The 26,301-nt window shown below is 31.1% G+C and overlaps 4 protein-coding genes across 8 annotated transcripts; 1 reads left to right on the top strand and 3 right to left on the bottom strand.

The window, feature by feature from the left end:
- The first annotated feature begins 4,168 nt into the window (after window positions 1-4,168).
- On the top strand, window positions 4,169-9,937 carry LOC105194853 (probable serine hydrolase). Of its 2 annotated transcripts, none has more exons than XM_026134185.2 (6): window positions 4,169-4,407; window positions 4,552-4,681; window positions 5,254-5,298; window positions 8,145-8,380; window positions 8,738-9,085; window positions 9,203-9,937. In XM_026134185.2, the coding sequence occupies exons 2-6, from the start codon at window positions 4,573-4,575 to the stop codon at window positions 9,455-9,457; spliced, it is 993 nt and encodes a 330-aa protein (XP_025989970.1). In that variant the 5' UTR covers window positions 4,169-4,407; window positions 4,552-4,572; the 3' UTR covers window positions 9,458-9,937. The 2 variants fall into 2 exon arrangements, with proteins under 2 accessions (XP_025989970.1, XP_025989971.1); XM_026134186.2 differs by lacking the exon at window positions 8,145-8,380 and adding an exon at window positions 5,558-5,790.
- Window positions 9,938-13,295: 3,358 nt separating this feature from the next.
- On the bottom strand, window positions 13,296-14,833 carry LOC105203642. Of its 2 annotated transcripts, none has more exons than XM_039456821.1 (3): window positions 14,399-14,833; window positions 14,184-14,295; window positions 13,296-13,754 (listed from the first exon to the last, which is right to left on the bottom strand). In XM_039456821.1, exons 1-3 carry the CDS (start codon window positions 14,485-14,487, stop codon window positions 13,626-13,628), a joined length of 330 nt encoding a protein of 109 aa, XP_039312755.1. In that variant the 5' UTR covers window positions 14,488-14,833; the 3' UTR covers window positions 13,296-13,625. The 2 variants fall into 2 exon arrangements, with proteins under 2 accessions (XP_039312755.1, XP_011170796.2); XM_011172494.3 differs by having other exon boundaries at window positions 14,184-14,301; window positions 14,399-14,824.
- Window positions 14,834-14,879: 46 nt separating this feature from the next.
- Window positions 14,880-21,030, bottom strand: LOC105196851 (trafficking protein particle complex subunit 11). 3 transcript variants are annotated; one of them, XM_026134160.2, is made up of 21 exons: window positions 20,678-21,028; window positions 20,336-20,537; window positions 20,058-20,227; window positions 19,799-19,987; window positions 19,553-19,726; window positions 19,306-19,473; window positions 18,990-19,194; window positions 18,428-18,601; window positions 18,203-18,281; window positions 18,061-18,115; window positions 17,707-17,914; window positions 17,376-17,581; window positions 16,821-17,126; window positions 16,545-16,750; window positions 16,272-16,408; window positions 15,982-16,194; window positions 15,711-15,883; window positions 15,431-15,653; window positions 15,258-15,366; window positions 15,094-15,170; window positions 15,000-15,026 (listed from the first exon to the last, which is right to left on the bottom strand). In XM_026134160.2, the coding sequence occupies exons 2-21, from the start codon at window positions 20,522-20,524 to the stop codon at window positions 15,000-15,002; spliced, it is 3,288 nt and encodes a 1,095-aa protein (XP_025989945.1). In that variant the 5' UTR covers window positions 20,525-20,537; window positions 20,678-21,028. The 3 variants fall into 3 exon arrangements, 2 of the variants coding, with proteins under 2 accessions (XP_039312561.1, XP_025989945.1); XM_039456627.1 differs by lacking the exon at window positions 20,678-21,028 and having other exon boundaries at window positions 14,880-15,026; window positions 20,336-20,524; XR_005576154.1 differs by lacking the exons at window positions 15,000-15,026; window positions 15,094-15,170; window positions 15,258-15,366 and having other exon boundaries at window positions 15,519-15,653; window positions 15,711-15,894; window positions 20,678-21,030.
- Window positions 21,031-21,574: 544 nt separating this feature from the next.
- Window positions 21,575-26,080, bottom strand: LOC105203641 (probable G-protein coupled receptor B0563.6). The gene is made up of 6 exons (XM_026134161.2): window positions 25,887-26,080; window positions 25,303-25,562; window positions 24,735-24,961; window positions 22,687-22,985; window positions 22,344-22,578; window positions 21,575-22,017 (listed from the first exon to the last, which is right to left on the bottom strand). The coding sequence occupies exons 1-6, from the start codon at window positions 25,907-25,909 to the stop codon at window positions 21,808-21,810; spliced, it is 1,254 nt and encodes a 417-aa protein (XP_025989946.1). The 5' UTR covers window positions 25,910-26,080; the 3' UTR covers window positions 21,575-21,807.
- Between the last annotated feature and the right edge of the window lie 221 nt (window positions 26,081-26,301).

Genomic DNA, 26,301 nt, shown 5'->3' with positions numbered 1-26,301 from the left:
GCGGCTTCAGTAACGTGCCTGTTAGTAATAAAATAGGATTCATTTCGTTAATCGCCAATACTACTAAAATTTTGAAAAATTTTAATAGATTTTATATATGTTTTTTATTCTTAATTACTTCTTTTCGGTAGGGTCACCAGAAAATCAATAAATGAAATATTTTATTCTTATATCTTATTTTGACTGCTAACATATATTTCGACATAAAATATTTCGTAAATTATCAATTTCTTTATAACTTTGTCTTAATTTATACATGCAAAATAATTAGAAAAACTGTAAAAGAAAACAATTTAATTTAAAAAAATGGCCATAACTTTCATATGACTTTAAAACATCAATTTTTTCGAAAGTTAATTTTTCATTATTTGTTTCCCTTCAGAGCATGCAACTTTGAAATATATTTTTCTGAAACCCTAAATAGCCAATCTTTTCTTAAATGAGACACTAATGTTTATTAAAATCGTGATTGTTACATATCATTCTAACGCATTTCGAAAGTATAGACCCCAAAGTGTCGAACTCGTTTAATATATCGCAGATTGATTGGCTCATTTAAAAAATTAATTTGGTTACATCATTACATTTGCATCAGACATGATCGACATTTCGTCGCTGATCACGAACGACGCACGTGAAGATATCGTTTGTGCAACTTAAACGTGTCGCATTTAGTTACGAAAATGTTTTTCACAACTTTACGGCGCGATTTTCTTTGTCGTAAAAATGTGAGAGGCTCACATGAGAAAATAAGTATAATTTCGTAGAATCATGCACAATTGTTATCCGTCACAATTGTTATTGTTGTAAAATTTTTAAATTACTCTCTAATATTCTCAAAATTATACTTTCAGATGATTTTTTGGCAACTGGCTGAATATCATATATTTTTACAATTCGTATAATATTAAATCTTTTATTACAATAGCTATTCACGTTACTTTAAAGATAAAAAAATGTTTTCTTAATTTTTTTCTCGAAATCATTCGTATAACTATATATATGATTAAACTTACTCCTATTTAATGGATCTCTTTCTCACAACTGCTCTTTCTGACATTCTGACCCAATTCTCTTAATCTGTTTTTTATAATGCGAGTGTCCCATTTTAATGAGAATAGTGAAATAATCTTGAATAGAAAGCATTAAAAAAAAATGTTTCAAACAAAAGTTGTAAGATCTGAAAAAGAACAATTGTGAAATCAATTTTGAAAAAAATTGATTTTTTAGGTCTCATAAAGGTCATGATTTTTTTTTAATGGATTTATATGATTTTTTTATGTAACATTTCTCCATTTATTCTATATATAAAAATATTATAAGGTAAAGTTATCGAAAAATCAATATTTTACGAGATTTCTTTATTCTGGCATATTTTGACATAAAATATAAAAAAATTCATAAACTATTCATTTTTTTAAATAAATGTATGCATAAACCTTAATACTTTTATGCACGGAATAATGTGATAAATCAATTGATGTACAAATATTGTTTGCCCTTTAAACAAAAAAAAATGTAATTACATATTGCAAAACAAAATTACGTAATTTTTTTTTAAGACAACTATGAGCGCGGCATTAACAATTAAATTTTATTTTAAGACTGTTTTAAGTAATATCTTAAAATGCTAATGAATTCTGGCTGTGATCAGTATTCATAAATGTTAGCCACAGAATTGCATTACTGGAATATCATATATTACTTAATTACTTTTCAAAGAAATTAAAAAATTGATTTTTTTTTAAAGTTGATTTTATATTAATATTTATCCCTTTTACCATAGAAATTTTAGATTTTTTTTTTTCTTTGAAATTGAATCAATTTCTATTTTTTACATTAGAACATCACATCTTACTATTATGATTATTTTAACAAAAGATTGGCTTACTTATTAAGCGAAGCTCCACATTGAGCATTGTGTATGATGCATTATATTCCTGCTGGTCTATTCTATAACTCTCGACGTTAGTTTCGTTATAAACAGTTTCGTCATTGTATAAATAAGTATAATATATGGTAAAAAATGCGTAATAACAATAACGAAACTATTAAAGAAGTTACAGAATAGAGCAGCATTGTAATTTTGATTAATCTTAAAATCTGGTCAAAAAGGCAACGTTTTTTCAACAATTTTGCTGCGTCTTAGAATAACGTTACGTAATAGATATCCCAGATAGCACACAATATTTATAAAAAGTTTACAAGATATTTATAATAATTATTTTATAACTATCTATCAAAATATTTCATAAACATTTCTATGATATTAAATTGAAGATGTCATAATTTAAAGATTTATTATACACATTTATTGTATCACATACAAATATTTATAAAATATTTATAAAATGTCATATTATAAATTTTTATTTTTTTTACTTACCATAAATATTGTATAAAATATGTAGGCTATATTTTAATAACATGTTGAATAAAGATTTTATGATCTTTTTTCCTTTGTATATTCAAAATATCTATAAAATATTTATCTTGATATTTAAAAAAATAATGATTCTGAATATTTATAAACATTTATCATAAATATTATGTGGTGCCTGCAATGGGACATCGATTTGACTTTCGATTAAAATATGTAAATATGGTAACGAGTAATAAATTATTTTCATTATTTTCATTATTAATTTATTACTAAAAAACGATAGCATTTTGCGATGAGATCTACGATTATATTTGCACGCGCAAGCCTAACAGCTGAAATTCTTTTCTCTTTCCTTTTCATTTTTTACGAATATATATTTCCTCATTATTTAAACGAGGTAATTGACATTTGACACGTCGTATACATTAGAAAAAAGGTAGAAGAAGAGAGATGCTTTCATACTCAAGCATACCCAAAATTTTAGTCAGGAGAAAGAGAGAAGGGAACAAAAATTATCTTCATACAAAATTGATTCAAATATTTATATTTATAAGCCGGTTTTTCAAGAATTTTCAGCGAACTTTCTTAATACTTTCCATATTTTATTGCTAAAGAAAGTTGCACTTTCTCTTAATGCCTAATAATTAAGTTTCAATTCTTTTTGAGTTTCTTTTTTATAATTTTATATCCTCCTAAGAAATAATTCATGAACCTGGTGACAAAAATTCTACACAAATTTAAAAACAACAAAAATGTATAAATAAATGCCAGAGTTAAAACACTTCTGTTAATTTTAATAATTATTGGATTATTACATAAGTTTTTTTTAAAAAACAGAAACTTATAATAATAATAATATATATTTCAAGTGTATGTTTTATTGAAAAAAGATAAAAAATCCAAACAAATTTATGTAACAACCTAATAAATATATATTTCTATGAAAAATCAAGTAATAATATTTACATATTTTTTTAGAACTTTTTATTCATAGAAATTTTTGTGCCAAAGTAAGCTATTTTAGAAATACGTAGAATGTTGTAGTTCATTGCAGTTTAACTTAGTTTCACTGAAAAATTCAAAAAAATGACGCACAGAAATGACGCACAAATACAAAATACAAAAATTTAGAAAAGCATTTCAATTCTAAAATTTTCATGTAGGTTTTTGTAGTATTTCTTAAAGTGTAAAATTTTTTCCTTCAAGGACACGTGGTTCATTGAGCGTCTGACTTCGACGGAAAATATTTTATAATAATTTAATTTTATCTCGTTGCTAAAATTTAAGAGCGAAAGCAAATGTTCACTTCACGTTTCCACTACGCCTTACGTACGCCTATGAGTTCCGTGACTAAGCAAATAAATGGATACTTTAAATTGCGTAAACTACTACACAAAATAAATGCGTAGTTCACATTTGTCGTTGCCTTCACGATCGCTTTTTTTCTCCCTCTTTTTTCACGCGTTTGCTACTTTAACTTTTTTTTCCACACTTATCTTATCCTTGGAACGCGGAAAAAAATCGATTCGAAAGCACGTCACTACGGAAGCGCGTGGAGCAGCCGACCAATCGCGCATCGAACTCCGAGATCGCGGTGACGTCACGTGTTAGGACAGATGCACGATTGGCTAATTCCGTGGCGCGTCTACTTACGTCAGGCGGTTATTACACGAGTCCGTCCGCCCATGGTGGAAATACCATGCATCCGCCGTCGTCGGCAAACCGTACTCCGTTCGCGCAAGCGGCGCAAGTCGTTATTCGCTTATTCGCACGAGCGACATCGCTTTAATCGAACGTGGTTGCAGAGCAAATAGGATCATGCCTGATAAAAATTATCATAATTAAGAACTTCTGATTCTTATCGGCTTCCCGGAATATCTGTTCGTCATCAACATTTTAAGGATTGTTGTATAATGATTACGAAATCACGCTTGGTGAGAAACAGGTGAACAACATCCTTTTCGCGCACGGATTTATCCTTGCTACCTCTAAATATATATATATATATATATAATATAAAACACGTAAGTATTCTTTTTTTATACTGATAAATACCTTGTATTGCATGCCTGCTGAAAGGAAAGTTTGTCCTCTGAGGATTTATTTCCGTCAGGTTACTCGCTCGTTTGGCCGATGGTGATCGACGATTTCTCTCTCTTTATTTGCAGTTCTCTTGACGAAACGTGAAGATGGAATCAACGGATCTCTCTTTGAATTCTGATCAGAAACACGCTGACATGGATGTCAAGGAGAAAAAGAACTCGACCGAAAGTGCCACGAACGGATATAAGAAAGAAGGTTAGCTTTCATTAATGTCGCTATCATTTGCTTATATTTAACCTTTTGACTGCAATCTGAATTATTTCCAATTCATTTACGTTTTTTTATACTTTGTATTATATACTATGCTTATTTCCACCAACGTAGATTAACTTTGAACTCAGTTTAACTTGCTTTTTATCATTCTTTAGTTTTTGGAATTGGAAAAAGATAAAGAATAATTAAACTGAGATTAAAATTAATCTATATTGCTGAAAATTGGCAATATCTTTCAGAAAGTGCAGAAAAATTTAGACTCTTCTTTTGACAAATAGTTTTTTTTAACTCAAATGTTAAAATCTTTATTTGATAAAAATTGAAATTTGAAAGCTGAAATTTTTTTTTACTTATGTCAAAAAATCCAAATTGCAGAGGAAAAGTTAAGAATCAGTTGTACCACTTTTGGATAAACTATGTGATAATTTATACACAGACATAATGAATGTATAGATATAGAGGTTTATTAATTACATGAATTATCACATGTTTTATCTGAAGGTAGAGCAATCAAAAATATCATTTTGCGATAACTGAAATCTCATCTTCTGCAGACGTTAAGGAAATACAGATACCTATGCCATGGGGTCACATTAGAGGTCAGTACAAGTTACATCTTGCCTTTTTTGATTTTGCTCTATATTTTAAATTATGTGGCATTTCAAGAAAAGTAGTTTTACTATATATCATGTTTATGTATAATAGAAAAATTATTGTTTGTATGTTGGGGCGGATGCTTGTTTACATCTCATAAAATATATTGTTGCAATTAATTTGAAGAGACACATATAGATAAAATGGCAGTTAAAGACTCATCACTCACAACACTTGTTAAACTCAATATATTGGTAAATTTAGGAAAATGGTGGGGACCGGCAGATAAGCAGCCTATAGTGGCGATACATGGCTGGCAGGACAATTCGGGAACTTTTGACACCTTGGCACCATTATTGCCAAACGTATCTATACTGACCATAGATCTGCCTGGCCATGGCTTTTCCTCTCATCTACCAGTCGGACAATTCTACTATATATTTTGGGATGGGGTTCTCGCGCTGCGTAGAATTGTTAAATATTACAAGTGGAACAAGGTTAGCCAGCGAGTCAGTGTTATACAACGATTTAAATCCTTTCTTTTTCTTTCTTAAGCTACAAGTACAATGGTAACATGGGATAGACAAGAGCATGTGGGTTTTATAAGTTTTTCGCAGAAGTTAAATACAATTGCAGTGTAACTTATGGAGTATGTGGAATCTATATTATTATTTACCAATTACTTAATGTGCATATTTTTAATTTGAAATATTTGCATTTTGCAATGGTATGTTTATAGAGTCATAATACATTGCTAAATTCACTGTTTGATATTCACATTGCACTGCTTATATCAGGTGAGCAAGAAAGCCATCATTTTCTTATGACAGAAAACAGGTGTACAATAAATGTGAACGAAACTAATTTATTCATCAAACTGATTACCTTCACAACTTTATAAAAAAACTACCATTTTTAAAGATCGTGATCTCTAAAAGTGAAAACGTTTTCCAACGCCTTTTCCACAGTTTCTGATTTGAACTGTTGATTTCGCGATGATTGTTTAGATTTAAAAATAGATGACAATTAAAAGAACTAATGTTAGGAGAATAAGGATGGTGTATAAGAAGTTTCTATCTAAGAAGGAGTTTTTTATCTGGTATGCTGTAAAATCTTTAAGTGTGTTTCAGTAATTTTAGAAAAAGTAAAAAGAAGTAAAAAATTTTAATGAAAATATGGCGCGAGGCACAAAATAAAATCGTTAAAAATTGTGAAAATTTCCTAAATTATATTGTATTTGCTCTCATTTTAATTAAAATCAATAGCGTGAGGTATCTTGTCACAGGTTACGTTGTCATATGATAAAATTTAGAATCTTAAATAAGAACTTCTTATTTATACTCTTTTAACATTAGTTCTTAAGATCATCATCTATTTTTAAATCTGTGAAATTAACAATTTAGAAATGGTGACAGACTGTAAAAAAGTTATTAGAGAACTTGGCTCTAAGAATTATAATTTTTACAAAAACAGTATTAATTTATTTTCCAGTTTGAGATAAAGTGCATTTTATGAATAAATTAATATTGTCCCACACTTTTTGCACGTTTGTTTTCTGTAATAAGAGAGCAACAGACTTAATTGGTTACTTGATATGTATATGTATAATTATATCATAAATATTAATAAGATATTTAAAAAGGCTGACTGTAATATGTATGCATAATATATCTCATATAAATATTAAAACTTTTGATGCAATCATGACTCATTGACTGTTTAAAAAATATTATCGAAATATCGTTGTATAACTATAGAGGAGAAGAGGGTATTATGGCTACTGTCGATAATATGGCTATCCTTATTATTTCCGTTATTAGGTGACGTATTCTAACAATTGCTTATGGAGTTATTCGTTTACTAGCCCGCCGTTTTTTAGCTAATATGCCAATACATAATGACTAATAATTGTTATAAGGCATTTTTACTTTTGAGCACTTCTAAACTTTTTCAAGGTACACTTTTAACCTTCAGTTACATACACTTCCTCATTATTCTTAAACTTGAGTGTATTATCACACGAAGGTACATACACTTGAGTATTTTTGTTATTTAACTTTTTATTCAGCCGTATACATTTCGAGTTATACAAAGTTAAAACAATAACATGGAATTTTGTTAATATGGTTTTTTAAGCAAAATTTTTATATCGAAATATTTCTTCGATAAATTGATTGTCATTCTAAAGAGTGGTGTTTAGAAACATCATTAGAGACATCATTTTATGCTTGTTGTTTAATGTTAAACAGGGATAAAATGATATTTTTAATGAAATTTCTAATGGTATTTCTAAAGTAGCCTTCTGAACGCAGGAAAATTCTAAACAATGGAAAATTAAAGTATATAATTTTATAACAAGTACTGTATTTCTTTTAAACTAAACTAATTTTTAAAAACTATTTCTATAGATAGTCATATTACAGCCAGTTTTTTTCTTCCACCAATTATGTAGTGCATTAGATTTTTATAAATCAAATAATAAATATGCTAAATAATAAATATTTCATTATTTTGAGTCTAGAATCTATCAAACAACACTTTGACGAACGTCAATCATTCAAGTTTCAATAAAAAATGTTAATTATAAACAAAGTTATTCAATAAAATGAAAATGGGTGCCATATTACCCTCTTCTCCTCTATATTATGTATTATATTATGTCCTAGAGTAATGGACAAAAGACTTATTAACTCAGCTGTAACTTTGTTGCATTTTCGAAGAAAAACTATAGAATCTCTTGTTTAATGAATTTTACAAGTTAATGAAAGCAAGATCTGTGCCCTGACAAAATGTCATAAGTTAGAGAAAGTGAAATAAAATAAAAGAATAATTATGAGACTCTTACCTGCAGGTAAATGGTGGGGGTCTAGCGAGCTCCAACCCATACTGGCGTTACACGGTCGCCAGGATAATTCAGGCAGTTTTGACACATTAATGCCATTGCTGTCCGATGATGTTTCTGTTCTTTGCTTGGATATGCCGGGGCACGGTTTATCTTCGCACTATCCGAAAAGTCAATTCTATTATGTCTATTGGGATGGTGTTATATTCCTTCGTAGAATTATTAAACATTTCAAATGGAATAAGGTTAGCGGATGGAAAAACCTAATCTATTTATTATCGAAATCAATATTAAAATCTTTTGCAATAATGATACTTATATGTTGTCACAGTCACACATATTTAACAGTCATCCTTGTTTGCACTTGAATTGCATTTATATTTTAATCAAACATATTGCATGAAAATGTTTTTTAAATATGGAAATTGTGTTAATGTGAATATTTAATATATACATCACATATATTGTGTTTTAGAATGTTATGTTTATATGTTGTATATTGGGATAACTATACATACGATGCACTGATATATATTATTACATGTTTTATATTTATTAAGTTACTATGAGCTTGTAATAATTCGATTATATTGTGGAAATAGGTCAAGCTTCTTGGGCACTCCTTGGGCGGTGCTATATCATTTCTGTACGCAGCAGCATATCCAGATGAAGTCGAGACTCTTATAAGTTTGGATATCGCTAGTCCGAGTGTAAGGGATATCAAGAAAACAGCAGTCGCTACTGGAGAATATATCGACAAATTTTTAAAGTATGAATTATTAACGTTGGACGAAGTACCATCTTATGAATATGACGAAATGCTTGAGATAGTAGAGAAGGCATACAATGGTTCTATAACAAGGGAAGGAGCAGAAATATTAATGAAACGTGGTATGCAACCGGCATATAAAAAGGGAAAATATTATTTTTCTCGTGATCTGAGATTAAAGGTAAAAGCATTTAATTAATTATACAGTATAATATTTAGCAAGAATTAATTGTGTAAGCTTTTATATTTCTGAGAACAATAACTTAATATTGTTAATAAATTTGTATATTTTTTTCAGGTTTCCCTTTTAGGCATGTTGTCTCTAGATATAGTACTTGAATATGCATCTCAGATCAAATGTTCTTACCTCAACATTCGTGCTGTTCCTGGAATGAAATTTGAACAACCTGAAAATTATCAGAAAGTATTAGACGTAATAAAAGAAGGAGCTAAAAGATTTGAGTATCATGAAGTGAAAGGCACGCATCACATACATTTGAATGAGCCTGAAAAAATTGCGCCTATAATCAAGAATTTTTTAGAAAATTTATAATTTTATTTATAATTATTAATGAATGCAGTTACTTAAAATCGGATATTGTGAAAAATAGATATATGAAATTCTTCAACTAAAATGTACAGATTAATCCTTAACCGTACTAGCGGATACTCCACCAGTGTGATTAAGGGTTAACGGGACATTATATTTATGTTTAACACATGTATACTTGCACATGTGTAGTCCTATTAAATTTTGCACACAAAAATTGCTTCATAACTTAAAAATAACTGTATCAAAAGTGATTAAATAATATTAATAAGTAGCAAGTTTGAAAAAAAAAACTATTGAATCAATGAACTTGTTCATATGTGAAAATAGGATGCTTTAACATAACAATTAGTGCTGTGATAAGCGGAGATCAAGAAATACATATAAATTAAAAACAAAAAATATTGTGTAACAAATTACAATTTTTGTCATTGTCTGGTATCATTTATCTTGTACGTGGTACAATAAATTATTTAATATTAACCTTTTCGTGTTTATTTTATTAAAAAAAAAAAATATATATATATACACACACACACACACATACAATTGGCTATAAATCAATGCGCTACAATAAAATAAATTTTATTTTAGTACATGTATTATCCTGACTTTTTATATGAAGTATCGAAATTCGCGAATCAAAGTATGACAAGAAAGTTATTGAAAAATTAAATTATTTATAAATGTTTATATATTTCAAGCATTAGTTTTTAAGATATAAAAACTTAAAGCTTAATCAGAGATTACGTTTAGAAGTTACGGTTGTCTGTTTTTCTGCCCCTAATACTATCGTTCATGCAACTGTATAATTGTCTAAAGATAATTTATGATTTATTAGCTTTAAACTTATTCTCAAAAAACAAAAAAAAACATTTTAATTCGCAAATTTCGAAGCACCTTGTATATTAATTACTCAAATAATAAATTAATATCTACAACCTTTAATATTCAAAAAGACCAACACAATAAAAGTATTGTAAGAAACTTATAAAATTAAAAAAATGAAAATGACAAAACTCAAAGGAGTAAAATTTAAGTGATAAATATGTGAAGCTAAGTAAACACTAGATTCGTGTTTATTATCTCAAATGTATATTACTAAAATACTTCCACAAACATTTCAATCTCCGCTTTGGATTACCATCAATGTCACGCTGGTATAATTTACAATAGTTTCATGGAGACAAATGTACATTCTGACTCAGTCATCATTATTAAAAATCGCTCCGTAAATCCGCATTTAATGCATCAAATGTTCAACATTGTAGTCGAAGTGACAAAAATGATCGTTACTCGTAAATCCAAATATGTTGTAATATAAGCATATCGTTCACAATAAATTCTTTGAAATTGGGTTGAAAACAATAAAAAGAGCGAATGTGTTAATCAATTGAACAGTTTAAAAAATTAGTTCAACTACACATTCAACACATTCGTTCTTTCTATTGTTCTCATCCTAATTTCAGAATATTATCATAGGTGTCATTAACTATGGACGACACACTTCACTGTTGCAATCATTGTAAATACCAGCGTGATACTGATGATCCAAAGCAGGGCTCAAAATGTTTGTAAAGCGCATTTAGAAATATAATATAATAAGAACAAGGACCTAACGTTTAGATATTTTATTAAATTATTACAAAATTTTTAATGCACAAAAAGAAAAAATACGATTTTATTATACAGCAAAATGTGCGATATATAAATGATTATATAATATATAAGTCATAATCAAAAGTATTACTCCTTTAAATTTTTATTTTATTTGCACAACACTTGAATAAAAGCTTGCATTTTTTTATTTATAAGTTTGCTACAAAGAGGAAAATGAAAAGAAAAATCTATATAAAAATGTTGATCTACATATACCAAGGACAGCAAACGTCACACGTCTATCGTCCAATGAACACTGACAGCGGCAATAATATATTAATGCTCGACAGTCAAGTGGTCAGATACAACAAACTTGCACCAGTTTGAGCTTATACAATCAAACAATAAATGTAAGAAAACGCGATATTCTATATCAATCTCATAAAATGTCTTAATGGCTCAAAAGCGTGATCTATAATACATTACTCCAGATAGATAAATTTATGCATTTTATAGCATTGCACGAAGTCGTAGAAATAATGTAAAATTATGTAAAATTATTTTAAAAATTCAAATATTATAAGTATGTACAACATGTGTCGATAAGTATAAGTACTCGTGTGATATAAATCAAATGTAATACAGGTGCACACTCTGTTCATAATCAAGAAGTGGGCAATTAATAAATTTCAACCTGTGCTCCAGTCCTCTTTAGAAAGTTGCATACATATTTAGGTTTAGATTTTTCAATTTATCTAGATTTCTTTCTAAATTTGCATTTATATTTTTTTCAGGAGCGAGCCAATCTTTATTTTACCTCAATTTCAATCAGAAAAAAATAAATAATCAAAAAATTATGGAAATATGAATCAACGCAGTTAATGGTCAAATAAATAAAGCGTACGGTAATGTAATAGATCGAAATGCTTCTGTATATCGTTATTAACGTTATTAACAAACGTATATATAGAAAAATTTTAAACAAGCGTCGAACGCGTTTCGATTTATTTTAAAATAATTCTCAACGGCAATAAGTTCACAAAAATTCATACTCGTACAAAGGCTCAGATGAAAAATTCAAATTCTTTCCAAGATTTTGAAAAAAAATCAATTTAATAAAATAAAATGTTAATTTATAGATCATTAAGGAGTGTCGCGAGGTCTCTGACCAAACTGTGAAAGAAACGGTATCCTCGAGATAATGAGGTTGTTGATACAGATGTCTGCGGGTGTCACAATGGTCAAAGTAAGAAGTCACAGCATTATTCCGTTTACTCAGCTGTTACAATTATATGCCACGTAGAAATACAAAATTATACCCCGAAAACCTCGAATTTGTCACATTTCATTTCGTGTGCTTTCCAGTTCGTCTGAATTTTTTGCAACGTATGGAACGTTTGCACGTTGCTCGCAATTAATTTCGTGTCTTCCCAGTACTTTCCGAAGGCGCGAAAGAGGTAAGTGAAGCTACGAGCAAGGGCGCGCGACTTCTATGATAATTTGCATAAATTGCGTATTTTCAAAGTTCGAAAAGCCATTTCGCGTTGCGAGGCCGACGATAAAATCGTAAATCTAATCTGCCAACGAATTCAACGTCGGAAAGTCACGCCTACGAGATAAATAGTCCGCAAGGCGTCGGGATTCACGTTCGCGAGTTGTATGTAAAAAAGACAGCGGCTTAAAATAAACGCGAGTTCTTCCGAGCTTCTTATCGGGCAATTTCTGGATGCGTGGCCGTCCTATCATGTATGCACGCAGTGCACGTCAGTAATTATCGGCGACGATAATGCTTCGTCGCACATAGAAAATAAATATGAATATGGCATGAGCGAGCGCGCAGGTGGACACCGTTCGCCACTTGTCCACGCACCCTCCTTACACGTCCTTCCGCGCGCGATTCCTCGACAAGCTTCTCGGGGACGGCACGGTGGCCAGTTCGGTCGAAAAAGATCTGTCGATTCATCGGCCTGTCACACGGTAAGCTCCAACAATCGCCGCACGATTGTCCTCAAAAAGTAACGCGTTTGCCTTTATAATTAGGCTTCCCAAGACCTTTGAACGGATAGATTAGAATGCAAATTAGCTTCGTTAAGTTTCAGTCCATTTTTACCTACCGAAGAAGTCTACTGTGCGAGCATATTCTTTTGCAATATATTACGTGTCCGAGTTACAATGTAATATGTTACTGTGTGATAATTATTTTATGAGCGATAATATATAGATTCATGTAAGATACATAAAATGCGATAGCTTGTTTGACAATTTATTCTATTTTACTTTACAAAAATGGTAATCGTTGTTTGCGTGCCAAAGTTTGCGAGCCCGAATATAGCAACCACGCGGCGAGGAAATACGCAAAAATATTGTGCTCATGTTTCGCACGGATTGGTTTTCATGTCGCTCGACACATGAAGAAACGGCCACGTCATGAGATACACTACGTAATAATCAATCCGATCCATCGATCCCAACGATCAACAAACTTTTTATTTTAAAGTTTGTTCGTTCGGCTCGAGTTATCAGATTGAAAAGATCACTTGGCGAGTAATCGATAACGTAGAAGTTGAGCCTGTCACGATTCCGTGTCTTGGATAGTTTTGCGAAGATGATCCCGATAGACCAATGAAATCTGCTGCAATTCCGCATCAGTAGGCGTGTAAGAAGCGTAAGTTCTCAGACGTGCTCTAGACATCTCCAAATCCTAGCATAAAAATAATATATGTAAGTTCCCCAATTTTATTCAAGTTTTATTGTTATGTAATATTTTGTATGTATGTGTGCGTGCGCGCGTGTATATGTATGTGTGTGCATGTATGTGTTCTCTTATTTCTCTAATAATTTTTATATTATAGTACAAAATTGTAATTAGAATACTATTTTTAATATAAGGCATACAAATTAATTTTATGATAAGCTTTCAATAGTGAAAAATATGACAAAACGATAGATAACATGAGTAACATTGTATAAACTTATCAGTAAAATTACTTTAAAGTAGTAGTATGTTTAACATATTGCATCTTTCTACACCCTAGATATATTCCACATCGTATTTGAATTTTGAAATTTTAGTGATTTTTTTTAATACACTTTTCATATCTTTTTATTCAAAAAATACGCTACAGCAAACCTTTAGGAGAGCCTGATTACGAATGCGAGATTTTTCCAAATTTAAAGGCAGATTCGTTGATGATAAGTCAGAAATTTTGCAGATATTCCCATTGCGAATTTCACGACGTAATCTGTTGCTACAAAAGAAAAAAATAGCATGTTTTGTGTTGAAAAGATATAAAAGGTATGCATATATACGTATAATAATATTAGTAGATATTTTAGAATAAATACCGTTCTTCTACTTCCTGTTCGAATTGTTGTTCTTTTTGCAGGTACTCGTCAAAAATACTTCCAATATCAATATTGCCGCTTCTCGTCATTTTGTGAATGGAATCATTGCAATCCACTATATGCGAATATAATTATCGATAACGATTAATGTTTTTAGTGTTTTCACAAGTAATGATTAAAATTATAACAGAGGAACAGAAAAGAAAAGGTAAACTATTGTACCAATTGTGCGCTTACTATGGATGATATGGTTTCCACGGTAACGCACAACATAATGTTCCTTAAAAGAAACGATCGATATCTCTGTATGAATTGTGACGCGTAATAGCAATATAACTATTATTATTTAACAAATGTTTGTTACAAATTTACAATATTGTAATCTTAGAATATTTAATTAAATACAATAATAAAATACTTTAAATAATTTTTATGTCTAAAAAAATTTATATTTATGATTCTAATATAAATATGATATATATATATATATATATATATATATATATATATATTAGCTTATTTGTCTGTGTAAAATATTATAATACAGTTTGTTTCAATGAAGATATATTTTTCCTTAAAAAGATCCCACTGTTGAATTTATTTATTCTCCTAAAGACTGCGATTTCGGCTGCAAAAATATAACCAATTACAATAATATTAAAGCATTGTTATTGATAAATGAGTTTTATTCTTACCAGTATATATATATGACTCGGCAATGAACGTTCAATCATCTCTGATAGTCGTGTTTTACCCAGTTTGTGTTCCTCATCTGTACATTTATAATTGTGACGTGTCAAAAATAAATGCAAATATAAAATCTTTAAAATGCTCCATATATTATAGCAGATATCATTACCTGCAGGTACAGTTAACGATAATGTTGGAAGAGCGACAAAACCGGCAACCAGCGGCCGTAAAACCCAATCAACCTTTTGAACGTTCTTAGGCAGTATATAAATATCAACCTGAAAAGACGTTTATAATAAGATCATTGTGCATATCGTAAGAGGATGTAAGCATGAAACGTACTTGTTTTTGTCCACCAAACATGAAGGCATCACTACCTTCCATGGCTAAGCGCAAAGTAATAAGGTAATCAGAATGATTTTTTATAAAATATGATATACAGAATTGCGTGCGAACCCATCCATGGGCTGGCATTTTGGCTTCCAATCCAATCACCGAATCTTCAACCCATATAGGAGCTAAAGTTGCACTGCTACTAGTTTCTAATGCGGTTTCATCATTTGCTCTGTAAAAATAACGAAGATTGTACTATGCTATAAATTTTTACTTCAGTTAGTTTTACCTTTTCCACTTAATGGTATACATTCCAATACTAATAGGTTGCTCGCCACCTATCTTTGGAATCAAACAATAAGCATCAGTGCCTGTTTCACCATCACGGAGTTCAACACCTGCTAAAATGGAGTCCTGATCAAGATTGTTCTCTCTTTGAATCTGTTCTTCTTTGGGATCTGCCTAATTTCAAACTTAAGTTTATCACAATATTCTAATTGCCTTAATACAAATTTGTAGAGATAATTAAATATGTGTACATGTACTTTATGGAGGCTTACCAATTCTATAGATGCACTTAGAATTTTTATAGGCCATGGGGAAACACACGTAATATGAGGCATAATGATAAAAGGTTCGTTAACAAAACCCTTTGTTAGTGGTTCGAAGAGTGAAGTGTAAAATTGTGTTGCAACTTCAAATGGTTTCTTAACCGCCAACGAATATGTTAATTCTTTACTCCCCCTAATTTGTTCAGGTCTAGTATAGTCTGCCTGTTAATCATGATAAATAATATCTTATTATATATGAGCGGTTGATATATTAATTTATACAGATAATTTGTGAGTACCTTTATTATGATATTTCTATCGCCTACTTTATGTGCTCGAATATGTACAACATGTTTGGTCAAAGCTCCTCTTACCATATCACCAACAAGAATAGATACTTTTGACTCTTTAGTAAGCATATTAATGCTTAATTCAGCTGAAACATTATAGAACAGTTGGAAAAAAAAATTGATATTATATAAGTTAGGTATAAGAATATTTTTAAATAGAGAAAATGGCTAAAAATAATAATTTATGTAAAAATATAATACTACGAAAGCCTGAAAACATACTTGATTGCTCGTTGCTACCATCTGATACAAGTATTACATACAAACAGACTGCATTAATATTCTCATTAGCTGACAGGGATATCGTGATAGGTAGCCATTCGCCTGTAAGCGCGGGATTATTGGATTTTACATCGAGACTTAAACTCGATTCTTCTTGTTTAATCTCCGCGTGAATTAACGGTCTTATTGACTCGAACTCACCTCCACTGATACAAATAAAAATTAATTAATGTTACTTTATTTCAAACGATTAATGAATATTATGAATAAACATACCGAAGTTGTTGTATTTCAGGATACAAACGATCCAACAAATTTGTTTCCCTGCCCATAGCTGAAAATCTTAATATAATACAGCAATGCGCGCTATCACCCATTTGTAAGGAAACTGTGCTAATACGAATCTCTACGCCATCATTTTGATGAGGCGCTTTAAAGTTGAAGTGAAACTTTTTCGTTTCTTTTGCTTGAAAAATAAGATTTGACTGTTGAGCCTCATCAATAGGAATTTCAACATTGTAACCTGGTCCACTTACTGTTATTGATGCATTAGAAAATGCAATGACACTACAGTAAGAATTTCTGCAGTGAAAGAGACAAAATTATTTCCAATAATTTTTCAAGTTATATTTCTAAATGTTAGACCTAAGACACGAAATATAATATAAATCCGTGAGCGACTCGCAAGTTCAAACTCACATATTCTGTATATATGGATTTTTAAATTCACAATTTTTAGCGGGAGTTTCTCACACAGAAACTCTTTAGATCTACGTAAATAGTTCCACCCAATCCCATTACTATTATTAGAGCTAAGACAGATTTAAATACCTTACGATAATTTCCACTGTTATCATTGTATTCACTGCATATGTTTGTTGCAAAAATCTTGCTTTAAGATCGACAAATGATGTCATGTTATTGTCATCAATTGTAAAAATATTTGGTTCTGAACGATTCAGTTCCAACATCCATTTCTCCATGGCATGATGCTTCATATCATCTGGTAAATCAGGTTCTGGATTCGGTGGTTTTTTCTGTTAACAAACATAAAGCCATTTTTTCGTATATTGAATAAAAGTTTTATTTACTTGTACAAAAATCATTTAATAAAATCAATTAAATATAATCAATAGCGAAACAAATGTTTTATTAAACTAACCTGTAATATATTCATAATATTATCATAAATAATAGCTTGTCGTTCCTCTGAGAATGTAGTTGAAGGTCCTAAAGCTTCGAGAGCCAGAGTAAGATAGTCTTGAATACTAGTCGACAAATACGCAGCTCGCAGTGCATTCTTTAAAATATCTGTGAGTAAGACTGGCCATCGTTCTCCATGATATTCCCATAACATGTGCATCAATAATCTGATCAATCAAATTTTACAAATTTTATATTAACATGCAAAGATAGTCTAAAGAAAATACCGAAAGAATCAATAACTTTGCCATGTATTGACAAAGTTTTATTTACTGAAGACTTTTATTACGAGTAGATTAATTAATTAACTTACGTAAGAACTTTGCCATAATCCCGAGCATTGAAATATTCTTCTGCCATTTGCACAACTGGAAAAAAAGGAAAATTTATACATATTTTATATCAAATTTAGTACAAGTAATTCTTATATTTAAATTTCCAAAGATAAATTATACCTAGCAATCGTCGCATTCTTGGACAACGGTACACCTTGAATTGCGATATTGCATTTCCTAGTAAACTAATAATTATCATCTGAAAAGGAATGCAAATGTTTCATAGCAATTTATTTATCGCATATTTATCTAAAAATACTGATATATATGATTAATAATCATATATATCAGTATTTTAAATAATCATATATATCAGTATTTTAAGATAATCATTGATTATCTTACAGAATGATTGACTGCAGTCTTCTCCCTGTATTGTAAAGCTTGTATACCGACAGCTTCTCTAGCTGTGTCTGCTGGTTCTGCACTTAATTTCCCAGGTCGCCACGGTCGTTGTCCATAAAATTCGAGTTTCTCTTCACCCAGTAATGGATCTGGATCTGGATAATTGTTTATATGCTGAAAAAATATTGAAACTCAAGTAATAAAATATACCTAAATAGAATTTCAGGGAAACACAACTAGATTTTTCAATGATAATTAAAGTTATACTGTGGGTCAGTGTAAATATATATTAAATATATATTAAATTATATTTAAAAAATATTAAATAAAAATAATATGTCATATATATATATATTTTTTTTTTTTTTTGCTTAATATTACATATTAAAACAATTTGCTACTAGGCATTAATAATTCAGTTTATTTTTCATTTTTTCTGTAAGTCAAGCCTGAATGTCGTGGGCTAAATTGAAAAGCCTCGCGGACTAAATCCACTCTTCAGATTGTAAGATACTTATCTCTAATATATTTGTTAAAAAAAAAAAAAAACTAAATTTCATACCTGGCAAAGTTCTTTACAAGCAGATTGTCGCAAACTTGCGTGATTAGCGGCTAATTGAAAATAATATCCTGGATGTTGCGTTTGAACAGCGGGTAATCCTTGTCGAATAGCCTCGTCAAATAATTCAGCGAAAGTAGAGAACTGGCTGCTCATCCAAGCATGGTGTTCAAACATGAGCTCCTTGGGACCAGTTTTTAGTTTAAATCTAATATTAGTTTAACATTAGTCAAGTCTAATAAAGTCATCTAATAAACATTAGTTGTTAATCTTAAAATTTAAAATTTTTGTAAATCATTACAGCAAATGTTGTTTGTACCTATCTGTATGAAGCCTAAATTGAGAAATGGCATCTTTTGGAAGATTCAAACTAAACATTATTCTGCATAACTTATAATTTATAAAGCCAGCAATGGTTTTGATTTCTACTGCGTTTGCATCTGTCATTCTCGTTTCTAGAAGGTTGTGGTAAGCTTGCATATAATGCCTGCAAAACAATTATACATATTTATACCTATATACAAATATATATTATAATGGACAACTGTTCATGTTCTAAATCTTACTTTTGGGCAAGATGCAGCTCCTGCTTGAGTTCATTCAAGAATGCCATTTTAAATTGATGACGAACAAATAAATACTGATGAACATTCTTAGTAAGCTGATCACGATGACTTTTAACATTTCGATATTCGTGATGATAAAAGTTTTGTGCCAAATCGTAGAATGCAGTTTCTAGTCTACAGTAAATAAAATATATTATTTCCTTCCAAAATAAAAAATAGAGATATAAAAGTTATAAAATTAAGAACCTAGATATATATCCTAGCAAATGATCAGCATGTGGCAGAATATATAAGAGCTTCGCAGTTAAATCACAAGCTCCACACAGTGCTGTTGCACGCTCAGTTGCAACTACATCCTCAGCTCCAGGAAGCGGTTGAGTGGCATGTTGTATCAATACTACAGCTATTTTTGTACTTCTCCCATCAAGGGCAGCTCTGAAAAAGATGTCATATAGTTTAATATAACAACATTAAATTATATCCTAAACAGATTATAAAATATTACCTTAAAGATTGTACTCTAGAAGCACACTCCATCTTCTTCTCGTTCCACAAAGGGTCATTCCAGTCTAAATCATAGAACACAACAACTACGGAAGGAATATCATTGAGATACTTGTTCATCCAATTTCGTTTTAAAATTCCTTTAGGTATGTACCATTCATATGAGCTACGCTAAAATGTATAAAGATAATACATAGCAACATCAGATAAACAATGTATAGATTAGACATTTCCTGCACAAACACATTCCAATGGATATTATACTATCAAATGTGATACCTTTGGCTTAACAGTAGGAAATTCATGCGCCAAACTAAGGAGCCTGAACTGAACGGCTGCGCAATCTGGTCTACGATTATTGCTGAACGCATCCCAGATGGAACGATGCACTGGATTTGCAATGTCTAATCCAGTCAAACCTATCAGAGCTAAGGGCTTAGCTATCAATTCTGCCGGCAATTCGAACATCGTGAAATCTTTGCTGGAAGAATAAGTAATAATCATTATGCAATAATTCTTACAAGTTTTGGGCGCTTTTATATGTTTAAGAATTTCTTTTTTCACAACTCTTCAATATTATGTATATTAACACTGTTTTTTAATATTATTTTTCAGTAATACCTGAACTTGCTTACGAACAAATCATCTGCTATTCAAATACTTAACACGGCGTTCCTAAGATTTTTACTTTGCAATTAAACACCGTGATTAATATATGTGTGTCATTTTGCACTTTGACATATAGTTCAGATATAGGTTATAAATTGTCATCAGCCAGCATCATCCAGCAGAACATTCACGGGGAGGGTCAACGCAACGTCTTTGTGTGTCAAGAACGTTTTTGTATTTTTAATATCAATTTTGCATTCCTAAATCAATTTGTTGTGATATTCGACAGTTATAAGAAAAATGTTCTACTATTTTATGATCGTATCGTCCCCCGTGAAGCCAAAGTGGGGACGGGAACTGATGAGCCAAGAGTTACACGTTTGGTTAGGTTAGAATTCACCCGCGGGTGGTCCGATGGTATATACGAGGTACACTTTTTCTCATTAGAGCTACACTGCATGTATGTATGTACATACATCATTTCTACATTTAAGATAAAACAGATGTATCATGTAACATTAAACATTGAAAAAAAATAAAAATAAAAAACAATTTTAATTACAAAAACGAGATACAAGATGAAATAGTTGATATTGATTTTCAAATTTAAATTCTATTATAGGATTCTGTCTCAATTACTGCTGCTTTTATCAATTGTAGCATTAGAATACAAAGTTTGAGAGCATTACATAGCTATCAAAAATGTCTTAACCAAAACTGTTATATAAACACAAGTAAATATAAATTTTAAGTACGTGTGTCAATAATTGAAAAAACTGAATATAAATAATATGCTTGTCGATCATATTTATCATATCTTTTTCAGTATTTAAATAAAAACTTAAATATATAATGCAGAAGGAGAAAGGATTGATATTGATTTTTTAATTTATATCAATCTAATTCAAATTATTAGTATATTGTATTATATAATACAGAAATTGATATACATATGGCATACATTGGTATCATACAGAATTATATTTGGAACAATTAATTATTTCATACATTAACGTCATTAATTATACACAAAGTTCCAATGTGGACGCATTGAAAATGTACAATGATATAATACATACAAATACATACACATAATAAATACAAATGATCCATTGTCTTTGATCTCAGCGCGTAATGTATGATTACGTGACAACACGGTTTTCTAACATTAGCCCATTTGCCTCTGACGGTAGCGCGTCTTCCTCCATTCTGGTTTCTTTGGTCGGCGACTCGGGAGAATTCAATTTGGTATGTTCCGGTGATAGTCGAACAGTAGTGCCGTGCCGGCTATAGTCCTCGATCTCGCCGATCGGCGGATCAACGTCTTGCCCCGTATTTTCGTTACATTTTCCCTGTTCACAAAAGGAGATCAAACTGTACTCTCATTATAGTCGCAAACATTTTTCTCTATTATAAATTGCAATCTATGTTTATATTTAAGAGCTTTTTCCTGGCGAAAATAAAAATCGAAACATAAGTAAAATATAAGGAAGGAGTGACAAAAGCATCAGCGATGAAACTTGCGCTTCGATCTTTTTTCGCGCAAGGATTAATATATACGCTTAATCTTTATATTATCTCACACTGCTGCGACTTATTAAAAGCGTAATTCATTTGATTTATAGGATTTTCAAGTGAAAATTGTGAATGAAAATGCAATTGCATTGTGCGAGCTCACTTGTAGAATTCGGAAAAACTCCCTTCGAAATTCTGTACTGCAGGCGAGATATATAACAATGTAAATGGCATAATTGCTGAGTTCGACGATCGCTGAACACACTCGGAACGTTTGGTAATCGAAGTCCAACGAATGACGATCGGTATATAGTATGGACGTAAGACTTGGCGGAACTGCCGTTACAAAAAAGCATAGAATCATTGTTGTCGTCAATATCGCCAAGTGTTGTTCCTCTCTGTAAAGAGCGATTTTTATAAGCACTATTGGTGGGACCGGAAAGACAATATCTAATCTTTTGCTTTAAAAAATTAAAAATAAAATCTATTATTAATTGTTATTACACCTGTAGCCTCGATTGCGAGACAATAACGACGTATCAGGCTTGTTTTTCTGAAGTTTGTCCGAAACGGCGTGGAAATGCCGACTTTGCGCATTCAGCTGTAGAAACCTCTTAATGACCAGGCTATTCAGTACAATAAATACGATCGACGGGCATATTCGCACTGCGATCTCCATTATCCAAATATATATTCTCCATATCCTCCTTTGCGTAATATAGACGTTTTCACGTAATGTAAAAGAAGTACCTAATTCATCCTGTTCCGCATGAACAATTCTCATAACCGATAGCGGACTACTAATCTACAAACAGAGTAAAATTATTTCATTATACATGAAATTATTATATTTATTATTGTGTGTCTACTTGTGAAGATTAGCTCATTAGTATTAAACCCAAACCGACGAAAATTGACCAATATTTTGATTCGCGTTCTTTGATTTCATTAAAAACTAAGTAGCAAATCGATCTAATGGTAAACAATTAATGTTGCCGCTATTTTTCCGATCTGCTCGATTAGCTGTTCTAATACACACGTGTTAACTAAGTGGATCTTCACAAGGCCCCAACAATGGATGCGTTCCGTTTCACGCATGATGAGCATGATGCATCATTTATCCTTGTTTAATATTTAGTGAACAATAGAAATCAGTGATGCATCCTGCGCACCATGCATGAAACAGAACCCACTCAATACAATCACTAATAATTTAATTGTTACAGAACAGTATTTATATAGTTTAATTTTATATTTAACCCTTAAACACATAAGTGGATCTGAGAGACCTCATATGAAGTTTCGAAGGCTTGCTGTGTGAAGACGGAGTGAGATAGGAGGTTCGGACCAAAAAAAAATTTGAAATCTCCTCTTTCGATTGATATGGTTGATCAACTTTTTTGGTCAACTAGAATTTGAACAGCACGGCAGCAAAGTTTTGTTAGGGTCAATGCGACCCATATAGTGTGTAAGTGAAACCTTTTTTGTGAGTATTCTGGACAAAATACGTTCGAACAGGTCGGTTCGCGGATGTTACTTGCATATACTCTGTCTAAAGTTGGAATACTATAAAATGCTGTAGAAAAAGGAGTTTTTCTGAAATATATCATAAAACATCAATTTTCAATTTTATGAGGTATTTTTAGATTTAATCAAAAATACCTCATATTCGCCTTGTTACATAAGTACATTTTTTAATAGAAATGACAATGATATAATTTTTTTTTTTTTAAGTATGAATCTTTAGCTTTGAAACGCCGTATTTGAAAGTCCTTAAAAGTTTTTTGTTGCAAAGATATGATTTTTTGAAGGAAAAGTAGATTTTTGACCAATTTCTCATTTTTGCTTAATGGTTTTTCCTTTATAACTTCACAATAAATTATTTTTCGGCAATGCCGATTGTGCAGTCACACTCCTGAGATTCTGAACTTTCATTTAAAAAAAATTGTAGAAAAATTTTGATTGTAATCAAAGTTATAGCTTTTCAAAGTTGGAAAAATCTCCCAGATCCGAAAATGTGTTTCCATATTTTACAGAATCGGTGTGTTTAAGGGTTAAGATTATTTTAAGAAGGTTACAGTGTAAAGAGCGAAAATTTTCCATATGAAAATTTGTAAATATTTATAAAATTGTAGATGTGTAAAAGTACAAAAAATATGAGCAATAGTTTTTTTAAAAACATCTTGGAGATAGACGAACTTTTTTGTGCTTTAAAATAGCCTTTCGAGTTTAGTCTTCTAAGATTCTATCCAACCAATGAAATAATCATGCATCCCAAAAATCGTAATTAAAGACGACCTCAAATATAAGCTCGGATTATGAAATACTCAATATTTTAAGTGACAAATTATGTATGAATAACTTTCAACAATTATATAAAAGTATAGCATGATTTGTAGATAAATGAAAAAATGGAATATAAAAATATTTGTAAAGATCCATTATAGCAAAATCACAATGTAGATTGTTCGATAGTTCAATTTTTTTATAAAGAAAAAAAACTTAAATGTCTGTTTTAAAAAGAAATAATGTCATTTGATGAAAAACAGTTTACCATGAAGCCGGCAATAAAAGAACACAGTACGAAGGAATTGACGTTCTTGCGCGTGCTTCCGGTGCGAATGCGCGCCGGAAAAAATACAAACATGTATCGATCTACAATTAAGCAGACCATGATAAAAACACTGGCAGCTGAAAAAGCGTTCAAAATAACGAGTTCAAGATGCGCATGGTAGAAAGCTGATGGGTAATTATTACTCATGCCATAGCCCAATCTCAGTGCTGAAACATATATGTTTATTGGATATAATCATATTGTCACATCTTGGTCGTCGTACACTGAAAAAAAGACTGCTTGTACGCAAACAAACGTAAACGTTTGAAGTAATCGAACAAGGATTACAAGTTGCATGTGCAATGAGAAACTATATCAATACAATTATAGTTGTAATCGAATACAATTGTCGCACAAGCGACAGTATTGATACAAATGAGTCATAAGTCCTTACGATTTGTTAACTTAATTCGATTGATTTGCTTGAACGCAATAGTCAATTTTCTTCAGTACTTTTTCAAGCAGTACTTTTTTTTGCAGTGCACGCTGTCAAGATCTGAATACAAACTGATTGTTATCCAGGATAAAACAACACCAATGTGCGCCAGCGCAAGTCCGCTGAGGTACAAGTATGCGATACCGCGAAACACTGGACCGGATAACACGATGAAGATTGCCGCATTGCCGAAAGCGCCGATGGTCAATATGATCGGGACTACGATACCGTAAGAGGTCCACATCAAAGACATTGCTTGATTGTGAGCAATGTTGTCCTCGATAGGCACGCGACCGACAGTGGAGTTGTCATCTTCGCAACACAACTGAGTACTGCAAAAAGTATCTTCATCAGGATCTCGTATGTGTGTGAGAGAAAGAGAGAATCAGAGAAAGAAAGTAACAAATTGTAAACGATGATAAGCATTGTCAAGAAAATAACAATATGTCAATCACTAGGATATAACAAAAAATGGTACAATTTTGTAAAGCACGTAGTTTTCTTGTGATTTTCTTTCTTGTTTTTTAAATTTTATAAACTTTTGAAACAAAACGCATTTTGAAAATCTACTTCTCATTTAATTAAAAATAAGGTGAACAAAACGAGCAAAACGACGTGCTAATGAAGGTTTTACTATGGAACTGTGATATACGAACCCGTCGATCACTCCTGTCAGCATCGTACGTGCCGTTGATTATTAATTATACGAATTAAGATCGCTGTTAAAGAACTTGTACTGATCAAGTGCTCTAGAAACTCTTTTACTGTTTGACGTTTCGCGTCTTTCTCACACGCACGTTTGTCTCTCCCCTTCTCTCTCTAGTCAGCTGCAAATCTACTTTCAATAAAGACATGATAGACTCTAACAGGTTTACCTGTGGCATATCCACCTCATGGGTCTTGCTTCAGAAAAATATACACTGCGCAAGCCCCGAGAAGGTAACGTAAAGGTGTACGGGATTTATTTAAACACCTAGTAGATGATAGACTTAAACCCTTTATTAAGGTCAAACTGCTTGAACAAATAACAGGGTCTATTATTAATTGTTGTTTACGGACAAATGCTTTATC

The sequence above is a fragment of the Solenopsis invicta genome, chromosome 1, assembly GCF_016802725.1.
Source record: "Solenopsis invicta isolate M01_SB chromosome 1, UNIL_Sinv_3.0, whole genome shotgun sequence".
NCBI classification, from domain to species: domain Eukaryota; kingdom Metazoa; phylum Arthropoda; class Insecta; order Hymenoptera; family Formicidae; genus Solenopsis; species Solenopsis invicta.
This window is presented reverse-complemented; position numbering and strand designations above follow the sequence as displayed.